This window comes from Fonsecaea erecta (genome assembly GCF_001651985.1).
Source record: "Fonsecaea erecta strain CBS 125763 chromosome Unknown Scaff10, whole genome shotgun sequence".
Taxonomy (NCBI): domain Eukaryota; kingdom Fungi; phylum Ascomycota; class Eurotiomycetes; order Chaetothyriales; family Herpotrichiellaceae; genus Fonsecaea; species Fonsecaea erecta.
In genome coordinates this window covers 642280-667273 of record NW_017387253.1, presented here as the reverse complement: position 1 = coordinate 667273, position 24994 = coordinate 642280, and the positions used below count along the sequence as shown (strand labels likewise).

The 24994-nt window shown below is 54.3% G+C and overlaps 8 protein-coding genes across 8 annotated transcripts; 2 read left to right on the top strand and 6 right to left on the bottom strand.

The window, feature by feature from the left end:
* Window positions 1-544: 544 nt before the first annotated feature.
* Window positions 545-3448, bottom strand: AYL99_09958 (hypothetical protein; the record flags this gene model as incomplete). Its single annotated transcript, XM_018841464.1, has 1 exon — window positions 545-3448. The coding sequence occupies one exon, from the start codon at window positions 3446-3448 to the stop codon at window positions 545-547; it is 2904 nt and encodes a 967-aa protein (XP_018689173.1).
* Window positions 3449-4330: 882 nt separating this feature from the next.
* AYL99_09957 (hypothetical protein) lies at window positions 4331-6738 on the bottom strand (the record flags this gene model as incomplete). Its single annotated transcript, XM_018841463.1, has 2 exons — window positions 4331-6460; window positions 6511-6738. The coding sequence occupies 2 exons, from the start codon at window positions 6736-6738 to the stop codon at window positions 4331-4333; spliced, it is 2358 nt and encodes a 785-aa protein (XP_018689172.1).
* A 958-nt stretch (window positions 6739-7696) lies between these two features.
* Window positions 7697-9229, bottom strand: AYL99_09956 (hypothetical protein; the record flags this gene model as incomplete). Its single annotated transcript, XM_018841462.1, has 1 exon — window positions 7697-9229. The coding sequence occupies one exon, from the start codon at window positions 9227-9229 to the stop codon at window positions 7697-7699; it is 1533 nt and encodes a 510-aa protein (XP_018689171.1).
* Window positions 9230-10190: 961 nt separating this feature from the next.
* AYL99_09955 (hypothetical protein) lies at window positions 10191-11565 on the bottom strand (the record flags this gene model as incomplete). The annotated part of the gene is made up of 4 exons (XM_018841461.1): window positions 10191-10843; window positions 10906-11067; window positions 11158-11411; window positions 11477-11565. 4 exons carry the CDS (start codon window positions 11563-11565, stop codon window positions 10191-10193), a joined length of 1158 nt encoding a protein of 385 aa, XP_018689170.1.
* Window positions 11566-12911: 1346 nt separating this feature from the next.
* AYL99_09954 (hypothetical protein) lies at window positions 12912-14991 on the top strand (the record flags this gene model as incomplete). The annotated part of the gene is made up of 8 exons (XM_018841460.1): window positions 12912-13122; window positions 13176-13390; window positions 13456-13475; window positions 13525-13701; window positions 13762-13855; window positions 13931-13992; window positions 14049-14515; window positions 14627-14991. 8 exons carry the CDS (start codon window positions 12912-12914, stop codon window positions 14989-14991), a joined length of 1611 nt encoding a protein of 536 aa, XP_018689169.1.
* A 1441-nt stretch (window positions 14992-16432) lies between these two features.
* On the bottom strand, window positions 16433-18427 carry AYL99_09953 (hypothetical protein; the record flags this gene model as incomplete). The annotated part of the gene is made up of 4 exons (XM_018841459.1): window positions 16433-16863; window positions 16944-17089; window positions 17155-17504; window positions 17609-18427. 4 exons carry the CDS (start codon window positions 18425-18427, stop codon window positions 16433-16435), a joined length of 1746 nt encoding a protein of 581 aa, XP_018689168.1.
* Window positions 18428-19601: 1174 nt separating this feature from the next.
* AYL99_09952 (hypothetical protein) lies at window positions 19602-21539 on the bottom strand (the record flags this gene model as incomplete). Its single annotated transcript, XM_018841458.1, has 5 exons — window positions 19602-20064; window positions 20126-20263; window positions 20316-21202; window positions 21259-21367; window positions 21424-21539. The coding sequence occupies 5 exons, from the start codon at window positions 21537-21539 to the stop codon at window positions 19602-19604; spliced, it is 1713 nt and encodes a 570-aa protein (XP_018689167.1).
* Window positions 21540-22688: 1149 nt separating this feature from the next.
* Window positions 22689-24915, top strand: AYL99_09951 (hypothetical protein; the record flags this gene model as incomplete). Its single annotated transcript, XM_018841457.1, has 3 exons — window positions 22689-23534; window positions 23590-23714; window positions 23763-24915. 3 exons carry the CDS (start codon window positions 22689-22691, stop codon window positions 24913-24915), a joined length of 2124 nt encoding a protein of 707 aa, XP_018689166.1.
* Window positions 24916-24994: the final 79 nt, after the last annotated feature.

The window sequence follows — 24994 nt, the reverse complement described above, 5'->3', positions numbered from 1 at the left end:
TCCTTCTCTTTTTCTTTTCTCGCAAGTAGGTTAGTTACTAAGTAGAACGGAGGAATTGATCACGACAGATAGATCAAGAGGGATAAAAAGGGACGATAACAATCATAAAGTAAAATAGTTCATCGAATCTCCCGCGGACACATGCAGGCACGCTTGAAAACACAAGGCCGAAACACAATGGGTCATCAAGGTCCATCCCTGACGGACCACGTACATACTCTTGTTTGAGTTGCACAGTTACGCTAAACATGGCTGGCTGACTGTTTTCCAGTCCACAATCCCAAATTGGGTGCCAGTTCCCAGCTCAAATCCCTTCGGTACACGCTGTACCTCCCTCGCCCGTTGACTCCCGCATATAAGCCTGAACCGGATCAGATTGGACAGTGGGGAGTTTAGCTGCAGCAGGTTCTCCTTATATTATAGTCCTTTTCTTCCTGGTGGCGGAGTGTCATCAGCGACATGCTCGTCCCTCGACGCGGAAAGGTCCCCTAGCGAAAGCATTCGGTAAGCTGTTCATCTCTATCCTTCACAATCCTCGCGTCGCTTACGGCCCGACGAAGAATCGACATGCCTCAATGATCTCGGGATCGTCGTTGGCAAAGTCCCACCCGACGATCCGGCTGTCTTGCGAACAGCACACAATTTGACGGGCGTCGAACTGCAATTTGAACACTCGAGACACGGCATTTTGGTTGGTCCCATTCGTGGCATTGGCCTCTGCATTGCCAGCTATCGGTTGGTTGTTGGCTGGAGCCTGAGCCTGGGCCTGGGCCTGGGCCTGTTGTTGAGCCAATTGCTGTTGCGCTGCGGCGGCTGCCGGAGACGTTCCTGGTTGAGGTTGAACGGGAGCCGGATGATGCGGAAGGAGATTTTGTTGCTGTTGCTGTTGCTGTTGCTGAGCATTGTGTTGACCAGCCGTTGACGGTGCAGCGTTGGCATTTGATGGTTGCTGACTCTGCGCTTGCGCTTGCTGTGACCGGGCTTGGATGATTGCATTCTGCACGAATTGAGAAACAGCTGCTTGGGTATGCGCCGCAGTGGCCCCTGCTAGGGTTTGTGCGTTGTTCCCGTTGACCGTGGAGCTGGAGCTGAAGCTACGGGTGAGATTCAGGCTGTTCCGCGGAGCTCCAGGGCCAGCTACCCCATTGAGCACTCTCCCGATGCTCATCACGTTGGAAAGACCAGTGCCGAGAGTGGCGATTGATGCCCCCATTGCTTGCTGGACAATGTGCGATGCTGATGTAACAGCGGGAAGGGCTGTGCCCGCAGGACCAGTGGTGGCAGGAGGTACAAGTTGGAGTGGTGGTGGAGGAGGATGCGCCGTCGTGGGCGAAGCCAAGTTTGGAGGAGGATGCATCACTGGCAGCGGATGGTGCTGCGCAACAGCGTGACCAGCGGCAGCGTTGTGCCGTGATCGAGAGTGATTGTCTTGGTTCTGGGACGATGACTCTTGCCGTAACACCTGTCCAATAACCCAGTCTCCAGAAGCATTTTTGCGCCATATAATGATGGTCTCGTCGTACGAGCCGGAGACGATCCGGCCCCATTTGCTGCCGCCTCCACCGGGTGGTAATCGAGAACCCAGTGTGAGTACAGACGTCGTCCCATTGCCCCCCCTATCGCGCCGGCGGTGTCCTCTCTCCTCGACAACATTGCCTTGCTCAAGATCTTCGAGATATTTCTTCTCAGCCGCCCTTGCTTGGGCCGGGTCATCCTCGTCACTTCCTGGGAGATCACCAAATCCGGCTTGCACGGTCCGCACAAGGTTAGTGTGCCCTTTTAGTTCAGCCACCTCGCCGCTGGTAAAAGGGTCATAGATTCGCACGGTGTTGTCACTACTCCCACTGACGATCCGTTTGCTGTCAAACTGGACGCAAGCGATTCCCTTTTGATGTCCCTGCAGCGTTCGGAGCAGTCGTCCAGTCTTGGCGTTCCAGACCTTGATAAGCCTGTCGCCCGAGGCCGACACAACGATATCGCCGTGGATCTGAATGGCGTTGACGGCGGCACTGTGTCCTTCAAGGGTCATCAGCAACGTGAATGGTTTCAGGGCCCGGATCGAGCCGTTGGCGAGGCGGGCTTCTAGAAGAGATGGCTCCATGTCCGCGGTGTTGATGATGTATGATGGTACTCGTGCTTGACATTCGCCTCCGATCTCAGGATAGTCTTTATCTGTAACGGTCAAGGCCTTTCGGTTCCAGATTTTAATACGTCGATCTTTCGAACAGGTGACTAGATACCGATGGTCGAACCTCAGGTTCAGAACAGACTCCTCGTGTGCAGAGAGGATCTCACTGATCTTCTGGCCTGTCGAGAATCGCCAGATAATGACGCTGGCGTCGCTGCTGCCGGAAATAATGACATCTTCTTTCTCGGTCGGGTCGAATTGAAGGCACAAAACTGACTGAGTGTGGCCGGTTAAGGGCTTTCCCCTTAACCGACGAGTCTCAAGATCCCAGACTCGCAACGTCTTGTCCCGACTGCCGCTCACCAACCACTTCCCATAGAATTGGACGGTGTAGACACACTCGGTATGTGCTTCTCGGGGATATGAGGGATGAGGGAGTTGGAAGGTAGTATACCTCGCTTTGGTCCAGTTCTGTTCGAGCTTCTGCCGTTGCTTGTAAAGATGAACCCAGTTCAGTTTTTCCTCCCCATTGCCATCATAGGTTATAAGTCGTGTTTTGATCGGCGGGTCGAGGTAGCGGATGCTTCTACTACTCGAATGAGCGTCATCTCTGAGAATCGTATCCGACGAATAGTCCATCTCGTCGCCCGAATCTGCGCTTTGTCTCTTGTTTGGCCGTTGTGGAGAGTTGTGGATGCTGGTGGGAGCGTCTTGCATTTCCTGGTCATCAGTCGATTCGGATTGCATATCGGTGTCGGCCTCAATTACTCCATGCTGCTCTCGCCATTGAGAGACATCTGCAGAAACTTTTCGTCCTCTCGACTCCAACCAGTCAGATGTTGCCCGTTTCTTGAGTTGGGGCTGGCCCGACAGCTGCGCTCTTGCCTTTTTGAACTCATGTCGCATGAGGGCGCTTTCAAATTGCCTGATCTCCTTTGTGTTGAGGCCCCATCCTTCTTTCTTGTACAAGTCCTGCCACAGCATCGTATCCATGATTCGTGATCTCCATGTCTTTGACGCCAGGGAAGCAATCAACAGGGTCTCCGCGTCGAGGTAGGAAAATATTTGTGAGGTGATCTCTGGAGGCAGTTTCTCCAACGGGTCGATATGGAGGAGCGGCGTTAGCCTCTCAACTACAGCCGCGATGTTGGAAGTGCGTAGTGTTCGTAAGACTTCATATGCAATCTCGGCACGTGCCTGTTCATTCTGTGCCATGACCCATTCTTGAAAGCGGGCAGCCGTGGCTGTAGACATGCGCCCGTGTTCATCTTGACTCGACGCATCTTCCGAGAAGCCCTCGTCTAGACGGAAGGGAGCCATTGCAGGGAAGGAAGAAAAGGAGGGGTGGCGTGGTCTGAGGTGTTTCGGGTTGGTAGGATGGATATATATAGAGGGGTTGCCCGTGGTCGGGCTGAGAGGCGTATGCCGGGTATCGAGAGGCAATTGTCAGGTTGTACAGTAGTAGCAGGCCAAAGAGGCAGCGACTCGTCCAGAACTTCCGCTATTTAGGAGGAGCAACCAGCAATCGAAGTATCGTCGTGCAAGGCCTGGACTCGGCGTGGCATGTATCGGGTGAATGTCGAATGGCGCAAGGCAGAGGTTATAGGATTGGGTGACTCAAAGGGAATGTTGATTCGGCCAGGACGGCGGCAGCATGGCCCACGTATGCGAAGCTAGCAACTGGCCATGTGCAACAAACAACAAAATACAGGAAGAGAAAAGACGGAGGTGGGATGTTTGCCTGGCGGTGTCGATGAGGTGCTTGGTGCTTTGATGCAGGTTTGCGACGGGCGATCGCATGTGTTTTGGCTCCACGGGTGGCGCACCAACTGACAACGGGAAATGATGCAAACAAGGGCACAGGCGTCCAGTGGCGTCCCCCATATTCTGGTTCTTGTTTATTAACTTGGATTCCCCCACGTCGATCGTCTCGCTTCAGCACTCAAATCTTGTTTCCAATTAATTATGGTGACTTTGGGGTCTTTCGAGACCCTTATTGAGTGCTCTAAGGTGTAGCTGTGCCGCTTAACGCCAAGTCATTTCGTATGCATCTACCAAAAGGGTATCGAAGTAATAGCCCAATGCAACTTGTAAAAGACCAGGACGACAGAAATTCCCCGTCCTTCTGGCGGCTTCGTGTTCGTGCTTATATGCCTGTCATTTCCCTCATGATCGTCGTGGTGGCGTCCATCACTCGCATCATTACCGATCCTTCTTAGGCTCCTCGTCCTCGGTCGTGGGCGTTATTCGTTCATCATCAGCCATGTCCCAACTGCTTTCCGTTCCCGTTTCTGCTCCTTCGCTCTCCCGCTTCCGTCCTCGTTCCCGCATGGCCCCACGGATTCGTTTGCTGACTTCATCATGGTCCAGCGTGGTGAACTTCAAGCCGGTGGACGAGGTAAGTGCCCCACCTGCCGAACTGCTCCTGCTGCGACTCTTAGGTGTCGCAGGACGCGACGCAAAGAAGCCAAACCCCCCAATGTTGTGGAAAGCTTCGTTCGAGGGCAGGAACCCGAATGGCAACATCGATCTCGACCCGGGGGACTCAGGGGTCCGCTCATCAAAGGTCCCAGAAGTCGGCGTGGTGGGCTCGGTTGAGTCGATCCTGGGCTCCTCTGGCATCTTCTTGTATTTGGATTGGTACGCTCCTTCTCTATACCCATCCGGCACAATTCGTGCAGCGTCAAAGTCAGGGAAGACTTCGGGTCCCAATTCATTGATCACCTTTGTCACCTTGACAGACAAGGCGTGGCGGCGCTGTTGGAGCTTCGCAAAGCGGCTGGAGGAGCGTGGGTTGAGTGCCACAAATAGTGGCGGTAACGACTTGACCACATCCATCCCTATTTCTCCGATCCTCAGAGCAGCAAACGTGATGAGGATACACAAAATCAGGAAGAGAATGGCAAAAAGCCAGACCGGAACAAAATCAGGCACGTAGGTGCGGGCCACCATCCACCAGGGGACCTTGTGGGTATAGTATCCGTCTCGTCGGTTGTAAACGAGCCATAGGGATACTATGGCTGTGTAGTAGGCGTAGAGTGCGGGAGCAAACGCCATAGCCACGAGCAGTTTCCAAGTGGTGATGACATCTCGACCCTGCAGTTTCACTGTCGACGCTGCAAGAGCTTCCTTGGACTTTTTGTAGGAGATGACTTTGGTGGTAACAAACACAGGCCAAAACATGGCGAGCCCGGGAAGAGTGCCGATGCCCAGGAAGAAGAGCTCTCCCAGCCGATAGATCAGCGTCCCGAGAATGCGCCACCAGGGATATTTAGCAGGGTTGCCCCATTCCACCTGGTGGTCGCGAACTCCAAGTGCCCGTAATTGACGATTGTACTCGAGCACATCTTTCTTGAGTTCGACAACGCGGGGGTCATCCTTGTACGTCGTATACCCTTTGACGAGACGTCGGTTCAACTCCACCACCAGCGGTAGAGGCAGTTTCTTTCCCAACGGATTGTATAATCGGCGAGCCGCTTGCACCAGCATCAGGGTGTCGTAGTCAGGACTTGATTGTGTCACAGCAACCAAGCCCTGAAAGACGGTTTCGAGTAGCGAGCCCACCGCGTTTCTTCGGTCGCCCGCCTTATATGCTTCAACTTGGTCAGGATGAACCTCAATGGGGTGACCAAATTCGATGACCGCCCTCGACCGGAATTTGTGCGCATGGAAATAGTTCATGCCAATGGGAATAATCTTGACACCACAACCGGGGTGTCGGGCTTCAGCTCCTAAGGCCATGATGGCCACGCCTGCTTTTAGGGGGAGAAGATCTGGTCGATCATGGCTGCCACCTTCCGGGAAGATACCAATACAGCCACCAGCGTCGAGCTCGTCAAAGACTGCGTTGTAGACCTTGGTTTGATCCACATACGGAGCGACCTTGAATGAGCAGCCTCGGGATTCAATCTGTTGTTCGTTCGTATCGCCGCCAACGGGGCCATTACCGGTCAACGACTCCAACGCCTCTGGCGACTTGAAGGGTTTCTTGAGGCGGATTTGGGTAGGAGAGATAATCTCCGCGATCTCTGTGCTGGGGGTCTGGCCTCTCACTTTGGGGAGGACGATCAATCCACCTACCTCGAAATCGCCATTCGTGAAGTCGGTGCCGACGCCTTCAATCAGGGTAGGGTCGTTATCTTGGTCTGGGAGGAATATTTTGCCCTTGGCCGGCTTGACTTTGTCCAGGGCTCGGCCCACGGGAATCGCCCCGATCGCTGTTGACAGAGTCCCAATGAACTTGCGTGTCGTCGACTTCTCCGCGATCAGATATGAAATCCTTCTCTTGGCCTCGTGCTTGAGGATTCTCATGAGAATCAGGGAATCGACAAACTATGCGTGTGAGTATTATCCCTAGCGAGATCAATTGTTCTTGTGCCTACCTGATTGGCGTGAGGTGCAGCCACAAGAATGACCGGACCAGTCTTGGGGACCTTCCAGGCTCCTCTGGGATGTACCTCCCGGAAGAAGAGGTCAATCAAGATGGAGAGAGCCCATAAGACAAGATCATAGAGCCATGGTTTTTGCAGCTTGTTGCCCTTCTTCTTGCCTCGCCCCCGTTGGGTGGTCTTGGACAGAGCCTCCTTGGACGATCCTGGCTGAGACGGCATCGTTTTCAGCGGTCCGGGTGAGTCTTCGCGGGAGACGACGGGAGGTACGGCAGGGTTGGCTGAATAGATTCAACGACGGCGTTCGTCCAACGAGGGAGAGGTGAGCCGGACCATGCACAGAAACGCAGGCGGGTTGGGGATCCGAGGACGCGGCGTGAAGTAACGCCAAAATGAAGGATGTCCAGATGAAGGGAGCAGATAAGAGAACAAGTTTAACGAAGAAGAGCCATTGCACAATTGACACTGAAAGTCACCGGGAAGAAAACGTGGGAGGCGGACAAAGGCCAGACTGTTGTTGAGGGCGCTTTGGCACCAAAGCGGGTTTTGTTGTATTGCAAGTGTTGAGAAACCTGCGTGGGGTGAGAAGCTACGAGAAGATCTGGCTGGGGATGGAATGAAGTCACCGACACCGCGATGCTTGTTTTTGGCGATGATGCCTAACTCTGGTTGGTAGCCGCCATGCCTAAAAGCGCGATCCCCCAATGCCCGTCCGCATCCCCCGGGGGGAGGGGCGAAACGCCCGCCAGCCCTAGCTTGTAGGCTAGTAGGCAGCAGTCTTTATTTTTTTTAAGTAGGCTCTGCTTTCGCTCCAGGCTTTTAACAGGGCCTAGTGAGCCTCCACTACATTCCAAATGCAGCCAACCAACGCCTAACAAGAGCAGGCGGGGTCACCAGTGCGCCACGGGCTGTAGAGACTTCGCACGCTTCCAGCCTCCCGCCCGAAACTGTGCATTCGGCGAACATCGGAAACACCATTATTACAGCAGATTGTATTTGCACATCTCTCAATTCGTATATCAGGACCATGCTCGCCTCATTACCTGCAGCAACCCGTTGTCACAGGCCATCGCTCGCCCACATAACCGGCGGAAAGGAGCCTTGTCCTCCCCCGTCCCGCTCCTTTCAATCGTCAAGTCTTTTGCCATCTCTGGTGGCGCGGTGTATCGCAGAAGCCATCCTACTCGTTACTCGTACTCTTCGGCTCTCGTTCCGGCTGACCTTGAGAAGCCCTCACGTGGTCGACCGTCTTCTGGGCCTCCTCCTCTATCCGTCTCATACGCTCCCGCAGGTGGAAGTCACGGTCTTTCCACCGCGACTCCCACAGATCTTCCACTTGATGTCGGGCCTTTTCTAGCATGACCTCAACGTTCTCCTCCAGGTTACTCAGCCGTTTCTTGAGGTCGTCGATGATAAAGTCTTTGGCCCGCAGTTGCTGTCTGAGCACAATGTCCTTTTCATTTAGTTTCTCGCGAAGCTCTGCAATCTGCCTGTCTTTGAAGAGGAGCGCTTTGCGGTGCGTGGAGTCCAGTTTCCGCATCATTCGCGCGTAATGGAGAGAGATGTCGTTCTCGTCGTCCATAGGTAGAGGTGTATTGCTTTCCTCTGGCGTCTCGCTCATGTCGAGAGGGTTTGCTGCTCTGGCTAATGATTCGCCATTTCTGAGAGCACTGGTATCCTGGGTCGTCGCCGAATTGGTGGGGACTGGGAACCTGCCCCTTGCGTGTCTCCCTATGTAGTCAGGAGATCGTGGTTCATGGTCGATGCGTAAGTCATCTAGAATTGCGCCAGCAGATTGGATTTGGAGTGAACGTCCTCGTCCTCGCGATGCGTTGAATCGCTGCCGATGGTGTTGGTGTCGATGGCTGGCTCGCGACATGCCTCTCGACGTGATAAGTCGGGGTAGGCGTCCTTGGTGCAACCTCCTTAATGGCAACGATTGTGATATCTCATCCACCCTGTCAAACGTGAGATCTTCTGAGGCCACTCTCCTTCCGCGATGGTCTGGCCTTGGACCAGGGGGAATCTCCGAGTCATCTTCACTGTAGCGACTTCGGTTAAGCCCGCTGGCAGAACCAGTCGTCCGTTCGCTGGTGATGACCGTGGCCGAAGATGAGCGACGGTACAGCTGATCATGTGCCAATGGTGACGGCAATTCAAGCTCTGTCGGGTCGAGTATGTTGGCTCGCACGGTAGCATCATGATCGATGGCTGTGAATGTTGACCTCGGAGTGACTGCGCCGTCCTCCAGATCGTCTTCGTCGATATCTTGACTATCCACTTCAAGGCGACTGTCCAAGCTCACGACGTCGCTTGTTCGATCCCCGTGGAAGTGTAGAGTATCGTCCGGCCCAGTATACGGCGGCGGAGCATCCGCTGTAATTCGCGAGCCATCCCGACTGATCCGAAAATACTGGCCGGCGACGTTGATGTCGATGCTGCGAGCATCTTCTTGCAGAGTAGTCGTGGTGAACTTGGACTGGGTGGACACAATCGACGAGGCTCGACTGTGCCTGTTGGCTCGTGCATTGTTCAGTTCCCTCGCCCAGGAAGGAATATTCTGAGTGGGCGTTGTCTCGCTATTGCTGCTAGAAGATATGGCGCTTAACGGGGCGACCTGGTCCTCTGCTTCTCCTGGAGAGTTCGCCTGGCTCTCGACCGGAGCATTGGTCGCTCCTCGAAGAGAGGGGATGGCGCTTGCGAACCGAAACATAGCTGGAGATGTTATTGTATACTTATAGACCGAGATAAAGATTCATTTACTATCCAATATAAATTGACTCCGATCGCCCGCAATAGACGTCAACAGGAAAGGACTGTGCGGGCGTCCCACCAGGAAGTACGTCTTGTATACATTACTGCAAAATGGGAAAGGACACCATTGCACTGTAAGTCGGCGTTGAAAGACAAAGTGTCCAATAGCCCTGTATCTTATCTCAAACAAAGAGGATGAAGACTCGATTGACGAGGAAGAGGACGGAGGGGCTTGAACACCAACAACCGAGTTCGAGGCCAGGCAGCCTTAAAAAGGCCGGCACAGCCTCAGCCTCACTAGCCCGGCCGTGAGCCGGGACGCTGCCCCATTCAGTGCAGCATATTAATATTATTGTTCTTCGTTCCCTGCACGCTGACGGAAGTGGCTCTCCTCATCAATCAGGCTGCCACATTTCCTACATCGTCCTTCAGAAACAAAAGGACCATTTTGGTTTTTCCAAGCTGCCGGCAGCACCATGAACAGTTTCAGGGAGACCAGATTGACGGAAACTATTTCCAGCCTCGAAGGACACGCGGTATGGATTCCGGGCAAGCCAAATTCAATGGTTTGACATAACCACATGAGACCATTGCATCGTTCGCAGTCTCGGGAGCTCTCTCTCAGTCTGCCCATCAAAACAGGTGACTTTTGTCTCACATCTTTCATTCCTAGCACAAACGGGGACTTCGTCCCTAGACTGACAGACTGTCACGGTCAAAACTCGTGACTTTCATCGCTCGCTTCGACACGTTTAACATCGTACACGGCGCTTATCCCGTAAGCGATAAAAAATGCTCATAGCATGGTTCAAGATTGGTGGATATGTGGCAGATGCATACAAGAGAGCTGAATAACACCGACCGAGGGTCTTTCTTGTTACAAGAAACTGCCACCCCTTCTCCAACACTCCCTGCCTCGCTCAAGGATGCGCCCTGGGGATGCTCTCGACAGTAAATGACTTGTCGCACCTGATCTCATGCAAGCCGGCATCATATCGCGTGGAGTTCGTCGAATCGCCATCGCCCTGTGTACTCTCGCTGCGGGTACCGCCACCGTGGCCTCCGAGGTCACTCTCCGCCGAAGTGACCATGGACTTGCTGATCGGGTATGTGTCCAGGTCGTAGTCCAGGTCCTTGGCGTCGAAGTGGCTGCGGTTGTGTCTGGCGGGCTCCGTCCAGTAGGGGGGCTGTTTCTGGTTCTCGACGGTGCGGGAGTTGGTCGGTCTCGTGGCGGGCCGGCTTGTCAGACGCTGGATGATGGGGAACATCTCCTTCAGGAACACCCAGATCCCCGGCAGCGTTGTCACGTAGATGGACACGGACGCCTCGCGGAAATACCAGTTCATGTAAACGTAGGAGATCAACGACGGGACGAGGCAGTAGATCGCCCGCAGGATGGCGGCGACGATCACGAAACCACCCATTCCGAAGATGATGCCGAGGATAAACTTTTGCTGGAGGGAGAGGCGCGCCGACAATACCGGAGGGATACCCATGAGCATGATGAGGACGTCAGTTGAGATGTTGAAGACGGCGTTGACGATTTGATAGTATTGATAGGTCGAACATTGGGCTTTTTGTGAATTGTGTCAGCGCAAGGGGTCCTAAGGCGAATAGACTGTCCGAATTACTCACAATTCTGCGGCGGAACAGCCCAATACTGCGAAAGGGGTCGGCAGATGGTAAAAAGGGCCAGTTCATCTCCCACGAAAGCGCAGCACACCCATGTTGAGACCGCCCAGAGGAATCGGCGCTGTCGAGTCTTGTCAATCAACTTCGCATACAGGACCAACATGGCTGGATATCTCATGTTAGTCTCGCTGCGGCTTAAACGGGGCCCATGACGATAGCCGCCTTTTGTCACAGGGAAACAGCCTTTCGACTCACCGGCCTTCATGCTCCAAATGGTGAGGAGTTCCGCATGCTCAGACACAAAGACCCATTTGCTCCCGCGAATGCGCCCTGCTTTGATCTCGGGTGTAAGTGCAGCTTCCTCCTGCGGCGTCATCAGATTGGACCCCGGGCCTTCCAGCATTTGGTTAAAAGCCACCACGAGGATGGTGTAGGCCACGAATCCGAAGGCGATAAGGGCGTCGTCGATTTCCAGGTGCCTGATGCCCACCCGTTTGATCTTGCCGATCCTGTTCGAAGCACGTCAGAGAGATTATTCTCATCGCACGGTGATTTGCAGGCCACCGTTACGGACAGTCGCAGCACGACGAAGAATGCGCCCACGCCATATAAACTCCATGACTCTGGGACGAACCCAGGATTGGGATTCGTTGACTGCGACATGATTGCTGTCTTCCAGAGAACTGCAACTGCGCACAGCAATCAACGTCGAGAGACGAACGACGACCTTGAAAAATGGGGACAAAGTAACAGGAAGAAGATTTCCATGCGCGGAGGAGCTTCGTGGACCCTATCACCAGTTATCATGTTTGAATAACGTAACGTCTCGGAGAGGCTTTTGATTCCCTAGTGCCAAGTCGACCCTGCAATACCAGTCCCCCAAAGGGACGTTGCAGTCTGGCCCTCTAGCTCAGACAGTTGGTGGAGCGATGTTGAAATTCGGTGGGCGGAATCCAGGAACAACGGTGGGAAACGGGAAAAGGGGGTGGCCAACGAAATCGTGCGTTCACTTCTCGTTTCCTCGCATTTGATGCTGGAGATGCACCTGTGGCCAAGGAGAAGCCCACCGCTCTGGCATCTCGGAATGGACACTGCCGAGAGCCTTGAAGCTTTGCAGCTTGGAAGCATGAAACAGCATGGCGTTGTTGGTCTGGTTGGTTGCTGCATGGACGAACGCACGAACTAGTTCGATGGAGCTTTGAGGAAGTGTTTTCTCATGGGTCCTTTCTTCGCCACCGGCCACATGGTATCATGTACACTAGCTTGCGACATTTCAGGTACCGGATCTCGCGATAGTCCAATAGACGGAGACGGAGACGACCATAACAGCACCAGTTAGGGAGATTCGGTGGCCCCCTGTACGTGAACCAGGCCGGGAGGACCATATATCAACGGATAATGGTTCCTCAGTACCCTGATTGAGGGCCCGGTGCAGTTGATCAGATCGGTAACACTCCGATAGCCAAGGTCATAGACTCATGGGTCCGTTGACACATGGATTGCTCAAGGGAGGAAAGGCCGGTGGTGCTGGGAAGTTGCAAAGAAAATTCTGAGCGAGCTAGGGCGGAAAAAACCCACCGGATGTCTTGGCAAGTCTCCGCCGCCCATGTGGCCATTCCGGTGGGAGCAGCTGCTCCACGGGCTTGGCGGGTCCAGCGGGGACTTTACCGTCCAACCAGCTCACTGAGACTACCTACTCGTTCCAAACCTCCACCATCACCCAATTATAATAGCCAACACCAGCCATCGGTGGCGCGACCATCATTCTATTACGCGATGTAAGGTACAAGTGCTCGAAGAGCATTGCGGAGGTGCCACCAGAACCACAACAGACGTCGCCAATTCGCTTCCATTGGTGGATTGGTGGTTCTTCTGGACGTCTTCCATGGTGGAGCCAAGTCTGACTTGTTTTCTTCATCACTTCCTTTCCCTGTCATCAATTTCTTTGCTGCTGTTCTTGTCTGCTTGGTGAATCTTTCATTGCCCTGTGTCTGGTGCTGGTATCCAAGATGGCCGACAAGAACGAAATCCCAGAGAAGGTCGCGACAGAGTCAGAGGCCTCGGAGCCAGGAAACCTCATCAACGCCTCCGGCCATGCCCAAGAGTTGTCACGAAACTTCAGTCTCGTGTCTCTTGCTGGTGTCGGGCTCGTTGTTGGCAATGTCTGGCCAGCTATCGGAGGATCGATTCTGGTGGCCATCTTCAACGGCGGTCCACCTGGTGCGTGTACCTCTCCCTGGGAGGATGCAAGCTATGGCTAACGCATCATCTAGGCGTGCTCTACGAATTCCTCGTCGTTTCCGTCTTCTACTGGATCGTGGCGGCATGCATAGCCGAACTTGCATCTGCGATTCCATCTTCCGCCGGCGTCTATCACTGGGCTTCGGTCACTCCAGGAAAACGATGGGGCCGCGTCGTGGGATTCTTTGCCGGATGGTGGAATTGTCTGGCGTGGATCCTGGGTGCCGCGTCGATGACATCTATCTTTGTGAGTCGAGATCAAGCTGGGAGGCAGGAGTGGTGACGGCATCTGCTAACTCGTGTGGCGCACAGTCTAATACAGTCGTTCAAATGTGAGAAGGCTCGGCTCGCAGCGTTGTTGCACGTCCTAACCAGCAGCAGGTATGCCCTGAAGCACCCAGACTTCGTGTCTCAGCCGTGGCACGTGTTTGTCACCTATATCATTGTCACCTGGATCGCCTGCCCCATCGTGTGCCTCTTCAACTCGGCCATGCCGCATCTGAACAAAGCGGGTATCTTCTTCATTCTCGCCGGCTTCCTAATTACCATTATCGTGGTGTAAGTCCCGTCTTATCCGAAAATATTCCGCCAAAGGGCAGTAGATACTGAAATTCCCAGGACCGTTATGCCAGGCCGGGACGGCCGACCGGGCCATGCGTCTTCGTCGTTTGTTTGGACCGAATGGACTGCCGACATCGGGTATCCCAATGGGGTGAGTGTGGCCGGCTGCAGAATAGCAATGGACACTCATTCGCCGCTTCAAATACTGACTCGGGGGGAATTCTAGTTCGTCTTCGTGGCAGGCATGCTCAACGGCGCGTTCAGCGTGGGCACGCCAGACACCACAAGGTCAGTAGCCGCCTTGGAGGGAGATTGTGTGACTGAGGAACTGACGTCTGTGCTAGTCATCTTGCGGAGGAAATCCCCTACCCTCAGCGGAACGTGCCCATCGCGATCGCGTGCCAGATGAGCATCGGCTTCATCACCGGATTTGCCTACCTGATTGCGATCCTGTACGCCATCAACGACTACGACGCGCTGTTCAGCTCCCCCTATCCGATCGCCGAGATCTACCGTCAAGCCACCGGGTCGGCCAACGGCGCCATCGGCCTCCTGACGCTCGTCCTCATCTGCATCGGTATCTGCGTGTGCGGCCTCTACATTACGTGTGGGCGGACACTGTGGGCTCTGTCACGCGACGGGGCCACGCCCTTCCCCAAGGTCTTGGGCAAGGTGTCGCAGAGACTCGGCATGCCGTTCAACGCGACCATCGTCTCGGCCATCTTGGTCACAATCCTCGGAGCCATCTACGTGGGCAGCACCACCGCCTTCAATGCCTTTGTCGGGTCTTTCGTCCTGCTGTCGAGCTCCTGTAAGTCTCCCTCCCCAATTTCCCCGTTAGGGTGATGGAGGACGGCTGTCCCACCCGAATGCATCTTCATTCTCATAATCTCCACGTTTCGATACTAATATCGCACCACAGCCTACATCGCCGCGATCCTGCCCCACCTCCTGACCAAGCGGCGTAACATCGAAGTCTACGGCCCCTTCCACCTCAAAGGGGCGCTAGGCTTCGTCTTCAACTTCATCGCGTGCGCGTACATGATGGTCTGGTTCGTCATCTACTGCTTTCCCTACTACCTCCCGACGAGCGCGCAGACCATGAACTACGCGTGCCTGATCTGGGGTGGCTTCACCATCTTCGTCGCCGCCTGGTGGTTCCTGGGCGCGCGCAGAGGATACCAGGGCCCGCCCATGATCACCGACGGCGGGAAGGTCAACTTGGCCGACACACTGAAGAAGGTGGACGTTCAGGCCGTGAGGAAAAACAGCCTCAAGGGTGTCTAGCAATCCCATCCCCCCTCCGGCAAAAAGAACATGCTGGGTTGGTATCTCACGTTTGGCACAATGCTCTCAGATAATGGCTCAGTTGGAATCCCCATTTTGGCTCTCAGTGGTGCGTGCATGCTGCTTGATCAATCAAAGAGAGCTTTTTGATATGTTGGGTGGACCCAGGTTGTTCTCGAAGCTCTGTTGAAATATCGACTACTAGTAGTTTACCCAACATGCTTTGACCTGGTTTCGTTCTTCTTTTTCAATCCCGCAGTGTTTCGTGGTTGGCGGAAGATGGAATGCTACATATCCTATTTTTGGGGCTTCGGTACGGCACAGAGAAAAGTTGGGGACATGGGAAAAGTCAATGATTGGCGTGACTTACTGGCTTGAGATGCTCTGCCTTCTTTTTTACCACATACGAGACCAACCTGGCTGGCAGTATTCCATCTGATCATGTCAAAACTAATTCCTGCGCAGGAACTTCTCTCGGGGCTCTTGATATGACATTGTCATTCTCAGAGGGAGCTGCTTTGCTCTGCCAACAAGGTCTATCACATCCATCCAAAATGCCCTGGTGGGAAAGATCACCCGCTCCAGTCTCCTGTTACCACAGGCTGCCCTGGTATCTTCCGAAGGTCAGCCCATGATGATGGTTGGCTGCTGATGCCGCAGGGAGAGGTTGAAGCTGCAGTATATCATCTCTGAAGTGGCATTAGCAACAGACTCTACCTACCAAAGCGGTTTGCAGTGACTGCTTGATCTCGTTCTCAGCATTCGCATCCCTATAAAGGTCTGAATTCGACGAGCAAGATGCTATTTTCCTTCACCAACCGCCTTGCGCCGTGCACATGTCATGTTGGGTGTGTCGCCATCGCGCGAGTTCCTTTTGGATGGTTTCTCGAGCAAGTAGTGTCTGTGTCGCAGAGGCAAAGTCATGCGTGATTCTGAAAATCTGTAGCAGGGACCATTACATCCATCCCCCTTTCCATCGAAATCCTTGCCCTCTTCCTCTTTTCCTTCACTCACGGGACCCGGTCAACCCAACACCGACTGCGGCGAGACCAGCTGCATCGTTTCCGACCTTTGGTTGTCTGCTAATATCCAGCCACGTAACACATCCCTCAAACGAGCAGTATCTTCCTGTAACACCCAGCATCCGGACCTCTTCAACCCTCTGAGCTTGCTTCGCTGGCCCCAGATCGGGGCATGAACTTGGCTCATATCACAGAGGCGTCCACTTTATTGCCGGTCATTCTGCCTCCCGTATCAGTCATCATAGACCAGGTCAACTTTGAAATATTGTCAAGAAAACTGGAAGGGAAGATCAGGAGCAGAGGGAAAAAATATTAATACTGTGTTGTCCTTGGTCGAGGCTCGGCGCCGAGCCATGAATGTTCGTCGTTTCCCGTGAAACCACAGCTAAATCCAACTTCTACATCCAATGCAGTCGTAATCATCCCGTCTTTCTCGGGATCACCTCCATTAGCTTCTTGCCTCTTGAAATCAGTCGCTTCTGGTTCATCTGTTGGTCCTCGTCGTTATCTCCACGCAGAGGAATGTCGCGAATCCATAAACATCCCACGAGACACAGTCCGATGAGTGGTAAGAACGTGATGAAAACTCGGTTTATACCCCTCATTTTGGCGTCTAGAACAGCGTTATCCCAGGCAGGTGGCCCGTTTCCAATGACCCAAGTCCCATTTTTGACCGCTGATGCAACGTCTGGCGGAATATCTGCTGGCAGCGAACTGACGGTCACGGCGTATTGAATGGCGGTTGAGACGGCCACTCCGACTGCAGAACCTAGTGCCCGGACCCAGTTTCGCGTTGAGGTGGTAACGGCGACGTCTGCCTTCGTTGAAAGGGCTTGTAATGCCACAAGAGCTGGAGCCAGATTGGAGTTGTCAGCCACAAACCATGGATAGGTGAAGAAACGAGTGGAGAATAGGGCAACGAGAACTTACAGGGTTGGAAAACGAACCCTACCCCAGCACCTTCGATTAAGGCAGCTACCACGTATACTCCGAGGGGAGTGGTGCGTGAAAACAACAGCTTTAGACCTGCCCCGATTGTCCAGAGAACGAATCCTAACCAAAGGACCGGCATGTACCTGGAATCGCATGTTAGACACGCTCACTTTGACGATCGAGGATCTCGCGAAGACGTTGCACGAACCTTGCGGTAAATGTCATGGCAGGTGCCGAAAGAACACCGCCGAGGCTTTGAGCGAGAAGTAGCGGCAATGTGAGATATGCGGACCTCAGTGGCGCGAAACCACGGACGTCTTGATAATAGATCGGCAGGAAGTACAGGTCTGCTTGCCACACGAATCCAAAGAGAAAGTTCTGCGCGAAGAGCGTGCTGCGTGACAGCGAGGAGTACAGCCGAAGTGGCATCATGGGCAATCGTGCCAACTTCCACTCAACAAGGCAGAAGGACGCGGTCAGCACCGATCCCACAGTCAACAACGCGATGACGAGCGAGCTGTGCCATGGGAAAACGCTTCCTCCAGAGTTCACAGGGATCTGTGGACGAGACCAAAATGGTCCAGGTCAGCAAGCGATCGATTACCAACCGGGGAGAACATGTGTGATGGGGTATGACAGTGGAAAAAACCAGAGGGCCGTACCAGAACGAATAATATCCCCGTCACCGCAGTCAACAGGCCCATCCAGTCCACCTTGCGCACCTTCTCCTTCCAACTTCCGACCACAGGCTTTTGCGGAAGAAGAATCACCAGTGGCGGGATGCACAAAGATGCCAATATCGCGGGGACCCAGAAAGCCCAAGGCCATCGTCCATCATGTCCTTGAACCAACGCCGCGGACGTAAAGGGGCCAACACCGGCTCCCAGCCCGATCGCTCCACTCAAAAGACCCTGATATTTGCCTCGCTCCTTCAGAGAGACAAGGTCGCTGACCGTGATCTGGACCAGGGAACTGATTCCTCCGCCGCCAATACCTCCGATAGCTCGACAGGTGTAGAGCCAGGGACCATTCTTAGCGAAGCCGCACAGAATATCCCCAACGATCAAGCTGAGCACACAGCCTATCAGGACGGGCTTGCGTCCAAAGATATCGGCAAGTCGGCCATAGAGCACTTGGAACGCGCACTGGGCAAGAAGATAGGACGTACCGACCCAAGTAATGGTGCTGGAGATCCCTAATGAACGAGCAATTGCTGGCAACGCTGTCGTCGTGGAGTTGACGTCCAGAAAAGAGACAAAGAAGCACATGGCAAGACATAAGTATACGATGATCAGCCTCGCAAAAGGAAGTCTTTGGGATTGGTCGGTGAGTTCGATCTGTGATTTGCCTTCTGGTTTCGTGCCGCTGGTGACGGTGACTGGGGCTGATTTGATCTCGAGTTCGATCTCTTGAGCAGTCGTGTGGGTCGTCTGCAGCTCATGGCGCTCTTTGGAATCATTCTCCGAAGCAGACTGCGACATGTTCGTGAAACGAGCCCTTCTCGGGGCAAATATCAATTCGTTCCTCGCCCAGCAAAACAATTAGAGGAGATGGCGAGGAAGCTCCAGGAGGCGGTGACAAAAGGAAACACACGCTACGCGTGATACCGCAACTGACGCCGTATATATGCACCACCAATGCCTATGCCGACGACAACTGCTCCGTACGAAAGACCGAACACGCTGGACGGAGTAGGAGGGGGCTTAAGAGCGAACGAAGCTGTCCAGCCCCGGTTTCCGACAACCCCAACAACACATCCTGGCAGAAGCAAAGCCGCCGTGGTTGACAACCAGGAGCAATTCGCTGCAGAGCCAATCGATCAATCCCATAGTGGATATAGGGATGTGGTTCTTTTCTGTCATGAATTTTCAGGAAGCCGTGACGCCAGCGGCCAATTGCGATGTGTCGCCAAACGCTCCCGGGGTCTGTCTTTGCAGATCAGTACCGGAACGCAGCGAACGTGATCGGGGATGCTGGGTCATCTCTGACGAATGCGCTTCGCATTTGCCGAAGCGTACAGTACATCTCTGCAACTTGGCTCACATCGGCACTGCCGAAAATGACGCTAGGGCCTGAGATAGGAGGAGGACCGCGGTACAGGCAGTCTCCGTTCGGCAAATTCCTATTGGTGTTAGGAAATGCCGATACCTCACGCCTTTGCCGGCAACGTATTCGCCTTGTCGGAACCCAGGATGGACCGATACAGACGCTGGTACTCGGTACAAGCGGAATGGCAACAATCATTGTTCGATGCCCGAAGTGAAGCAATCCGGCGCGGACTTGACAGGCACGAGTCCTCCCACCACGAACTCGTTGACAAAGCGCTTTCTTCTGCCATTTGAGCCCACATCTCACGTGAAATCGGCGAGCTTGAAAGGTCGTTCTCGAGGGCAGCAGCAAGCTATAACGAGATATAAATAACGCCCAGGGAAATAGGACAGTGTGTATAGGCGCCAAATCACAAGCCACGTGATACAGAACACCGGCTCCAAATGGATCTTGTTATCCGCAATATTGCATTACGCCTCTAGTCAACAGTGGTACTCTATTCTCGACGCAGTATCAGCCATATTCGATGACACAGCATGCAATCCGTCTCTATCCGTCACTCTTGCCTGCGTGCGACCATCGCCTGACCGGCGAGCAAGGGTCCTTTCAAGCCAACGAAGTGAAAGTGTGCGCCACATCCTTCTCATTGGGCGGCGGCATCATCTTCTCCGCAAAGGCCTCCTGCTGGTGGTGCCCACTGCTGATGCCGTCGATCACGTCGTCCTCAAAGTATCCGTCCGTGCGGCCGAGGAACTCCAGGGTCTTGGGCATGCCACGACGATCCGCCGGGTATGGGACGATCGGCCAGATGCGTACCAAGATGTAGTACACCAGCCCGCCGGTCAGAGACGCCAGGATGAAGCCCATCGTGTACATGTCCTTGCTGGCCTGGTTGAAGTGCGGGTTGTAGTTGCCCGCGAGTCCGTGGATCACGATCACTACGCCGGCCACCCACGCTGCGAACATGCGTAGATTGAAGCCCTTCCAGTAGTAGTAGGGGCTGTCGGGGCTGTCGTCGTACAGTGATGGCACGTGGATGTTGCCCTTGCGAACGATCCAGTAATCGACACTGGGGCTTGCAGTCAGAACGGGAACAGCCCTTCGACAATGATATGCGAGCAAATACTCACATCATAACGGCAATCACCGGCGCGATGAAGACCACGTAGGACCCAAGAAAGGTCAGGAAGGTCTGCGCCGATGCCTGGAGCTTCCAGGGTACCACGGCAAGACTGATGACAGCGCAGAAAACCTGGCCGCGCGGAATACTGGGACGTCGCTGTCAGGTGGCCGTACAGAGAAATGTGAACCGAGACTTACTTGAAGTATCTAGGGAACAATCCAGTCAAGTCAGCGCCCACGGGCAGACAGTTCGACGCCAGATTGGTTGCCATGACAGCAAGAGCCTGGATGAGGCAGACGAGGAAGATGGCCGTTCGCGCGCCGGCATTCCAGTTATGGTCCAAAATGGCACCCAGGAGGTCCCACATGTTCCAGTACGCAGTCCCCCAGAGGTTGAGCGAGGCGCTGGAGCACGCAATGCCCATGAAGATGACGAAGGTCTTGCTGGTGAAGATACCCACGGCCTGCGCCCACGCGGCGTCCGAGGGCTTTTTGGCGTAACGGGCGAGATCCGCGTTGGACATGATCTCAGGCGAGATGCTGCCACACACCGAGTTGATGCCATTCATGAAGGCCCAGCCCAGCACCGTGGTCGTCGAGGTCTTGGTGATCTGCGATGAACCCGACAAGCCGCCGTTCTTACCCACCACGTACCCGAACACCGCGATCAGCACAGGCGGCGCGATAACGCTCTTGATCGTGTACAGCCATTTGGCCCGCTGTGGGTGAATCAGCATGAAGGGCAGCTGGATGGCCCAGTAGAGGAAGAAAGCGGCGAGGCCGCGCGTGGTGATGCCGGCGCTTTCGGGCAGGTGGTTCGGGATATCCTGCCAGTTGTGGCCAAAGGCACAGCGGAGCATCACATCGAACAACTTCCCGGCGTAGAATGTCTGCGTCGCGAAGTAGATGATGGCGACGCAGCCGCGGAGGAAGATGAACCACAGCGATCCGAACATGCCCGCACTGGCCCGTACGAAGGCTGGATAACCGATGTGGTAGACCGCCGGTCCGCGAGATTGAACCACCAGGACGACGGAGCAGAGCAGGTTTCCCACCGCAATGGAGAGAAGAGCTTGCCACCATTTCTGGTCGTATGTCAGCTGGCCTTGTCGAGTGGTCTTTTTTTGGTGGCGGGACTCACAAGCCCTTGATTCACCAGGCTTGAGCCCGTGTTCCATTGGTTGGGATTGAAGGAAACAGCCCAAAAGAACATAAAGTAGTTCCAGTGCCTCCACGTTCTTTCCTCAACTCTGCATGGCGCATTAGGAGGAACAACAGTCGTCAAAGAGAAGGACGGAGAGCATACGGTGTTGGGTCGAGATCTTCGTTTCCCCATTTCCTGGTCCCCTCCCTCTTCTGAATCCTGCTTTCTTGAGTCTGGATCCGCGCATCAAGCCGGCGTAAGAACGACGTGACGGTCATGTTTGGGGGAGGTGTCAGAAGTTCTTCCCGGCACACTTCAAAGGGCTTTCAGAAAGTACTTGTCGAAGCCGCGACGAGACGGCAAGCGAAGACCCGTGGATATAGTTATAGCTGCCGTTCCAGGCAATGATAGTATCTCTCGACCTGGAAGTTCTTTGATATCAGACACCCCAGTCGAATATAGCCAGAGACGGGATTTCCGAAGACTCAATCATCGGCGGCGGCTGTTGCTGGTGCTAGCAAGGCTAGGCTCCTCTCCAGAGCATCAGTTATGTCCTTCTAGAGACGACATAGATGAGCTCTCCTTATCTTGAAAGTATGCGCGATATCATGTTTGTTAGTTCCGTCCCAAGGCTTGGTATATCGGCTGATATTACAGTAGTAAGACCACAACCATCAACCAGGATATTCGGCACACCCGCGCACATCACCACACTGATTGACCTTAGCAATGGTATTACTCCTGTTCAGCTTCATCGGAGCCTTACGCCAGAGGCGATAACGCTAACGGAGTCAGCCAATGGAACAAGGCACGTCGAATTATGATTGGGCAGTGTAGAAATGAGAAACAAATCGCCGTTTGGTACAGAGTAGATACCCGACGTGTTGATCGCAGTATCCGATCTCTCCGGCTGGGAGAGATGGCGGGTATCTCCTAAAGAACCGGATCTACCGCCTGAGTGGCGCATTGCATGCCCGGCTTCTACCTTCCGGCGGCGTGGGATTAGGAACGATAATAACTGTTGACTTCTCCCACCTGAAGAAAACCTCAATAGCCTTATCATAGTTCGATGTGGCGCCGCATCACGTGCTTTCTATTGCCCGCGTTAGGTAAAGCCAAGATGATAACGGCGGGTCGCGGCCTCGGGCAACTTGCCACTTTGACACGTCAAGCCACTAAAAGCCGCCCGAGGCTGACTTCTCCGGAAGCAATGGTCGGGAGTCCAAGGGATCTCAGCTATCCAGAAGGCGGTCCAGGATTGATTCTCAAATGGTCAATAGATTCCGCGGTGTCATCTTTGTGGACGGAGAATGGATACTGTTGCGAGCGAAATGCTGCTGAGAAGTTGGTGAGGTAGGCTCAAGCCGATCTTGAGCATCTTCAATCTCAACCGGAGACGCAGTATCGAAAGTGTGGAGGGGCCCAGCATGCATTCGATTCAACACTTCAGTCCCGCCGAGGACGACGCGCAAGAGAGACCGGCAAAACGACGAGCTCGGAGCGCCGTGGCATGTCAGCGATGCAAAGGCCGAAAACAACGCTGTGACAATGAGTTCCCATCTTGTTCAAACTGCCTATCCGCTGGTGAGCCTTGCTCTTACGGCGTGAAGCAAGTCTATCCGTCAGAATACGTCCGGTCGTTGGAGAACCACATCGCTCACCTGGAGCAGTCGTTGACCTCCGTCGACCCCAAATTGGCAGCAGACCATCTCGCAAACATGAACAACGATGCGGCGGCTCCTCGGTCTTCGAGAGTCTCTGTCGAGCCACAAGCCCAAGACGAACGGGAGGAAAATTCAGAACCGAGCCTGGAACTGGGGGTCGGCTTCGTTGCACTGTCGCCCAATTCTTACCTTGGTACATCGAGTGGATTTCAGCTCGCGAAACTGGTCAAGTCTGCGATGAATGTGCCGGCCCTGGTCTCGACCCCTACACGAGAATCACGTCTGAGAACAGACCGAATTGCCGCCTCAGAGAATTCCACTCAGCAGCCGGGGTCCGACACCCCTGTTTTCGCTGAGATGCCTACGGACGAAATGGGGGAGGAACTCACCAGTACCTATCTCCTAAAGGTGTACCCCAAGCACCCTTTCTTGTCGAAGAACAGGGTCCATGCTTTGAATAGAGATCGAGCGAGCCTCATGGCGGCTCACCAATCACAGTCAAAAGAAGCCCGATTGAGTCGCTTGGACTATGCTATTCTGCATCTGGTTTATGCCATTGGAGCAAGGTATCTGCAGTTGGCGGACGACAACTCGTACCCATCGCCCGAGGTCTGTACGCCCAGGTCTATTCCAAAGACTTGACAGGGGATGCTAACATTGTTAGTCGCACTACGCAGCTGCATTGACAGAGATTGATATTATCTCAGATGTGCGAAGTCTCGAGAACTTGGAGGCGATGCTTCTCCTGTCCATCTACCAGTTGCGATCGCCTACTGGTCCAGGAGTATGGTACGGACACGGCTCCACACGTCTTAGGCCACTGCTAATTCCTCCCAGGTGGATGATAGGCACAACAATGCGCCATTGCCTTGACGGCGGTCTACACCGAAAGACCAACAACTTATCCAATTTGCTCGATCAGCGGCGCAAACGCATATTCTGGACCGCGTACATGCTGGAAAGGTCTGTGGCCAGGACCGTTGGCCGTCCGTACTCCGTGTCAGACCGGGATATCGACGTCGCCTTACCAGCAAACATCGAAGACTGGTACGAAACAGAAGAAGAAATCACAGCCGCCATCGCGCAGTCGCTGGCAAATCCACACCGCATCACCTCTCTGACAGCTGCCATCCACATCATCCGGATCCAACAGCTCGAATCCAAAATCTCCCACACCGTGTGCCGGGTGGACAAGCCGATCTCGGAACTCAATCCGCACAAGATCACCAAGCTGCGAAACGCGCTCGAGGAGTGGAAGGCCGCCATCCCCTACGTCTCCCATCCCGAAAAGGAAGGGAAGCTCCCCTACAGCACGACCGACTACCACATGATCCAGTACCACAAAGCCCTGGTCCTGTTATTCCTACCCTTACTCCCTTCCCTGTCCCCCTCCCACCCGGACTTTCGCCTGTTCGCATACTCGGCGGGACAGATCTGTCAGATGTACAAACGCCTGCACAACAACCAGTCGTACATCTCATTTTCGCTGCTCGCGCTGCACGCCAACTTCGTCGCCGGCCTCGCGCTGGTGTACTGCTTCTGCCTGGACCCGACGCTCTTCGACGCCAACTTCAGCAGCGACATCCGCGCCTGCAGCACCATGCTGTATGCCATCTCCGAACGCTGGCCGGCGGCGCGCAAAGTCCGCAACGCATTTGAGAGCCTCGTCTCCGCCACCATCGAGGGTAATCATGGCGTTCCCTCGTCGTCGTCGGCTGCCTCGTCTTCTTCCGGCCGGACCACGCGGGTCTCCGCGAGGATCACCCCGGGACAACACGCCGTCGACGAGCAATCAATGTTGACTCACGGTGCCGGTAACGACAACAACAGCAACCGATACGCGGAAAATAGAATGCAGGACAGTGTTTGGGATAGCTTTGAGACGGTGCTCGGGGACTACCAGATCAACGAGAGTTGGATGTATGACGGCATCATCCAGGCCATGGACACGTTTCCGACGGACGGCTGGACCATGTGGGGAGATTTTTGAGCCAGGGACGAATGAAGCGACATGAATGTTTCTCTTCGAAAAGAATAATAATTTTTTTCGAGTTCCAGCAAGAAAAGGA